The sequence below is a fragment of the Mesocricetus auratus genome, unplaced genomic scaffold, assembly GCF_017639785.1.
Source record: "Mesocricetus auratus isolate SY011 unplaced genomic scaffold, BCM_Maur_2.0 contig_4879_pilon_obj, whole genome shotgun sequence".
Lineage (NCBI taxonomy): Eukaryota > Metazoa > Chordata > Mammalia > Rodentia > Cricetidae > Mesocricetus > Mesocricetus auratus.
The window spans coordinates 5,282-10,488 of NW_024433976.1; the positions used below are offsets into that span (position 1 = coordinate 5,282).

The window sequence follows — 5,207 nt, forward strand, 5'->3', positions numbered from 1 at the left end:
CTCCGAGCCCTGTTGAAAAAAGAGGCTCTGTGGATGGAGGAAGTGTGCAGCAAGTCTGTGTTCCCAGTGAATTTATGAGACAATGGTTGGAAGAAGTGTGCAGCCAGTCTGTGTTCCTACGGTCATTATAATGTCACTGAAACAGGAGAACCTATGAGCAGGCAACACTCATTGGGACTTGAGATTATTGCAGAGGGGGTAAAACCTGAAACTCAGGTTCAATTCTGGAACATGAGGAAGGATCTTGGCTACAGGACGCAGAAAGTCTGCTCATCCATTCACTGTCATACCCACATTTATTGGACAGAGAGACATGCATGTAACTGCAAGGTTAATCATTTATTGAACAGGTACAGGAAGACATTCATGCAGAGTTGTCATGGGTATGACAAAGAGACATTTAAAAGAAACCTTTTGATTCTGGATGAGTCATCCTAGATAATCAGGGAAGATGCTGGGGATGTAGGGTTTATGCTTTCCTGGGGGGGTGTCGATGGCAATCAGATCACAGGACTTGTCACAGAACAGGGTGTGGACAGGAAGGGATGATGTTGGAGTCAAGGTTAGGAGTCCACACTCAACACTGAGGAAGCCAGGAAGAAAGAATGCAGACACTCATTAAGCACTGCTAGAGCTGATATCAGGACATAGAGCCATTCTGTCATACACAGTAAAGTGTGATGACACATACCTTCTGTGACCACCCAACTGATGTTACTGACCAGAATACAGATCAAAAGGCATAGAATAAATGACATTATCCTTATTGATACCATATGGAAAATAACAATAATGAAAGATGCTAGGCTTGTTCCCACTATCTTTTGCATAAGAAACTCTGTTGTGTGATGTTTGTACATTGTGGGAAGATGTGTCACTGTGATTGTTTTTAGAAAGAGATGAATGGACAATTAATAGGCAGGACAATTAGGTGGGACTTAAAGGCATGGAGAGAGAGAGGGAGAGGGAGAGAGAGAGAGAGAGAGAGAGAGAGAGAGAGAGAGAGAGAGAGAGAGAGAGAGAGAGAGAGAGAGAGAGCACTCAGGGAAGAGGAGGAAGGGGCAGGGTTGTCAACCAGAGGAACTAGACAGGAAACAGGAGGTGCAAGATGGATGAGAGGTAACCCCATGTGAATGTAGATTAATGTAAATGGGTTAATTTTTAATTATAAAAGCTAAGTAGCATCAACCCTAATCTACAGGCCAAACTGTTGTAATTAATATCAAATCTGTGTCATTATTTGGGAACTGGCTGGTGAAACAGAGGAGGACTCATTACAAAGTTATGAAGAAATTGTAGTAAATTGAGACTTAATAATAAAAACATCTTTAAAGGTTTTCACATATCATCAGAATGGAGCCTTGGAATGAATGGGAAAGATGATAGATTTAGGAACTCATAGTACTCTCCAGGCTGGAGGAGAAATGCAGATTGTGATGCTGATGCTCCATTCCCATGTAAGGAGTAAGGATGTACAGACCTCACAGGAAGATGTTATTATCAGGAGTGGGAGTGAGGTGAACCCTGTCACTGGTGAACATCTATACTCACATTATTAATGACTATTGATGCTTTGCTGAGCACTTTTCACACAAAAGTACAGCATCTATATCTGTCCAAATCCTTGTTTCCTTACTTAAACACTTGGGTCACTTACTGAAAAGCTCAACATAAGACTAAATCAAAAACCCAGAAATTTGGAAACCAAATTTTAATCTCTCCTCAAGCTTCCTTATCAATTATTTTTATTGTAATTTTAGGGCACAATACAATGCTTTTGAGAGGGCCTCATTTGTGCTCACCTACTCTTCATTCTCACTGGAGATTACCCACCTGGAGGCTCAGGCCATTCTTCCAACTTGGGCCTGGAGACAGTGATCTGCAGGGTATGAATAAGAACACATTCAGGTACCAGGTCCAATTTATTTCCACAAGAGATACCAGATGCTTCTCTAGGGACAACATGTGTCTGGTTGCTACTTGGTATGTTCTTTCCATGATATAAAACAGGCAATAAACAAGTGTGAGTCCTGACTTACCAGCCTCAGTTAGGTCTAATATATTTTCCTTAACAATTCCCTGCTTCTTGCATAGATCCCCAAACTTTTTCTTGATTTTTGAACTCAACTTTGGTTTCCGGCCTGTGAAAAATAATGGTGACAGTAGTGATTGCATTATGTGTATTGACCACATTCACAGAGCTGAATAATGAATGGGACAGGGCCCCTCCAGAAGGATGAGAAAATGATTGACAACATGATTATCAGGCATGGACATGACCAGTCATGAATTTAGCATTCATAGGATATCTTACTGGCATAGTGAGGGATTGCAGAGACCTCCCACCCCCACCACTGTGACTGAGGGATAACGGAGGTGACCATTTGTCTTCAGTAGATATGGAAAAAAGAGGCATTTCAGGGCCAGGCTGGGTAGCCCATGTTAGAGCTAGGGTTTCTTTCTTTTCTTGTTCTCCCATCCCATTACCAGTGTCTGTGGGAAAATACTCTACCGTAGAGCGTCATCAACTGGAATGTTTCCCCATTCTTGGTATTTCTGAGATGAATTATAATATAATCATCATAGTCTATATCAAGTATAGTAAATCTATTATATCCATTATCTGTGGAAGAAATGGAACATAACTCAGAAATTCTTTGGTCCACAGGAAATTATTGAAACCTTTTACCTATTCTATATCACAGGTAAAACTCAAAATGCATATTCTAATAGAGATTGGCGAAAATGTCTGCTGCTTTCTATCCATACTTCTTTGGACATCTTGAAGACACCTCTAGTAAACAATTAGTCACAGCAGCCACTCTCCTCTCCATAGCCTGTCTAGTTCAATCAGCAGCTTCCATTGATCTCTATCTGCCTTTCATAAGCTCACTCTATTATATACCTGCTGCTGCATCCTGAGTGATGTGGACTGGTGGCATCCATTGGGGCAGAATCAGACAGAAGGCAGGAGACAAGAAACCACCTTACCTTACTTGTTCCACCTGCCCAAGAATGGGATGCTAGTTATTAGATGACCTCTGTTGCATTAGCTAAATAAGCAGTGATCAGCAACCAACTGAGCGTCTGAAGAGGGTTGAGATATTGTTCAGTTGTAGAGAGTTTGACTAATATGTATAAGACCCTGAGTTCAATTCCCAACAATAAGGCAAATGTGCTCACACAGACACACACACCCACAATAGAGATATTGGGGTTTTTCTAAGTTCCTTATGGATAGATATGTAGACTTTTTGTATACTTACATTTGACATCATATACACCAACCTCTTCTGTTTTGTCACATACTACATACAGCTCTGTGCATTCTTCATTGACACTGTGAAATAGAATCAGCTGGTGCTTACGGGTACTGCTCTGGCTGGCCCCCTTAGCCTCTGTTCTACCCAAATCTCCCATTTCTAATTCCACTTAACTTTCAAATGTTTTTGTAAAATGAGCAAAGTCATTCATTTGTGTTATTTCACTTATACTTAATACTTTACTGATCACATGTTTGCTTATCATTTAGAAAAAGAATGACAATCACTTCAAATCACTGTCAGAACTGTGACTACTTCCCAGTGTCACTCACTTGTGCAGATTTTCACCCAGATGTCCAGCATCTGCATCAAATTAGTGCTTTCAACATTGCCCATTGTGTACCTCCAATCTACAGAGGAGAATTAATACCCCCTTCAATGCAGTTGAAGGGGTGGAATTTCGTGGCTAACAACTAGACAGAAATATTTAACTCATGATAATCTACATTTAACTGTGCTATATATCTCATTCATTATGATTTCATAAATTCCTCTGACATTTGCTTATTAAATCCCCAGTAAATTTGTTCCTGTCACCAATGCTATTCTCTGGCTTTTGAAAACACCCCAGTTTTGAAATCTTGTTTTAGTATCTGTGTGAGTGTGTGTGTATCTGTGTTTGTGTGTGTACCTGTACATGTAATGAGGGCCATATATTTCTTTGTGTATATGTGTGTGTTCTTGTGTGTGTGTGTGCGCGCGTGTGTGTGTGTGTGTGTGTGTGTGTGTGTGTGTGTGTTCTTGTGCATGTATGAAGGCCTGAGATCATGACAGGCTTCCATTTCTTCTTTCTCAGATAAGAACATCTCACTTACATCATATGGAATTTAAAAGCTAAGGACGAGTAATTGAAGAGAATGTATTCCACAAACATTCTCATGCTTCCATGTTCCTCTATTATTTCTCTTTTGTCAGAGGCCAAAAGAATGGAATGCCATTTTCCCTGAATCTGTAATAGATAAGTGAATTGTTAAGAGAGGAGGGGCAGGGACACTTCATGGACATGTTTCTACTTGAACTGACCCATGGACCTGGGCATTAGCAAACACAGGATTAGATCTGACTCACCACCTCAGTTGGCACAATACTTAAGATCCCATCTTTCTCTCAGTGGGATTGAGGGACCCCAGGCATTATTAGATGAGGATAGCATACGGGTTGCCTTGTTTCAGAGTCTGAAGGCTCTCATTTGTCTCACAGAGTGAGGAGCCACAACCCTCCTCTCAATGGCCCTACTTGGCTTCAGAGTTCCCAGGAGCACCCTCTGGGTCAGACGTCCCCAAGCCCCATGAGTCTACCTTTTGTGGATTAACGTTCTTTCCAATGAGACTAGTTTTTCTTTCTGCATGGACACGGACTAGTGTCAGCTCCAAACCCAGCACAAGCAGAAGCAGTGGCCGCTTCATTTTGGATGGAATAGAATCGTCTCTCCGTCAGGACTGTGACTTTCCTGATGGTGGCTGCACTTTACTACTCAGCTGCTCTGTACTTATATAGTTTCTGAGTTCAGATTTTTTAACTGTAATCTCCTCCTCCTTCCCTCACTGTCTGTGAAATGTTTCTTCACTTATTGATGTGAGGCCAAGAATTGCTCCTCCCCTCTTCAAACGTGGCAGTCTCGTCTCCCATGGGTTGATTTCATAACCTTAGGTTTCTCAAAACATTATCCCAAGAAAAATTGTGGATGCCTTAGAGAGCTGACATTTGGTACCTGCCAGATTTAACCCTGACTTGAATCAGAAAGCCAATTATGTGTGTTTGTGGGGGGTGGAGATGAAATGAGAGGCCAAGGGGGCAGAGCATCTTTTCTCTAAGTCTCCAGTGAAGTGTAGAAGTAAATAAATTTATCGTTTTTTAAATGTATTTTTATGAATGCTTCTTTTG

The 5,207-nt window shown here is 41.2% G+C and overlaps 1 protein-coding gene across 1 annotated transcript; it reads right to left on the reverse strand.

Moving 5' to 3' along the window:
- Window positions 1-1,841: 1,841 nt before the first annotated feature.
- LOC121138540 (major urinary protein 5-like) lies at window positions 1,842-4,729 on the reverse strand. The gene is made up of 6 exons (XM_040741221.1): window positions 4,622-4,729; window positions 4,139-4,272; window positions 3,267-3,340; window positions 2,513-2,623; window positions 2,040-2,141; window positions 1,842-1,879 (listed from the first exon to the last, which is right to left on the reverse strand). Exons 1-6 carry the CDS (start codon window positions 4,727-4,729, stop codon window positions 1,842-1,844), a joined length of 567 nt encoding a protein of 188 aa, XP_040597155.1.
- Between the last annotated feature and the right edge of the window lie 478 nt (window positions 4,730-5,207).

Coding starts and splice junctions, on each gene's coding strand:
- LOC121138540 (XM_040741221.1), bottom strand. CDS start 4,729: ATGAAGCGGCCACTGCTTCTGCTTGTGCTGGGTTTGGAGCTGACACTA. Junction 3,341..4,138: donor GCTTTTAAATTCCATATGAT/GTAAGTGAGATG, acceptor TCTATTTCACAG/TGTCAATGAAGAATGCACAG. Junction 2,624..3,266: donor TGGTGTATATGATGTCAAAT/GTAAGTATACAA, acceptor TTTCTTCCACAG/ATAATGGATATAATAGATTT.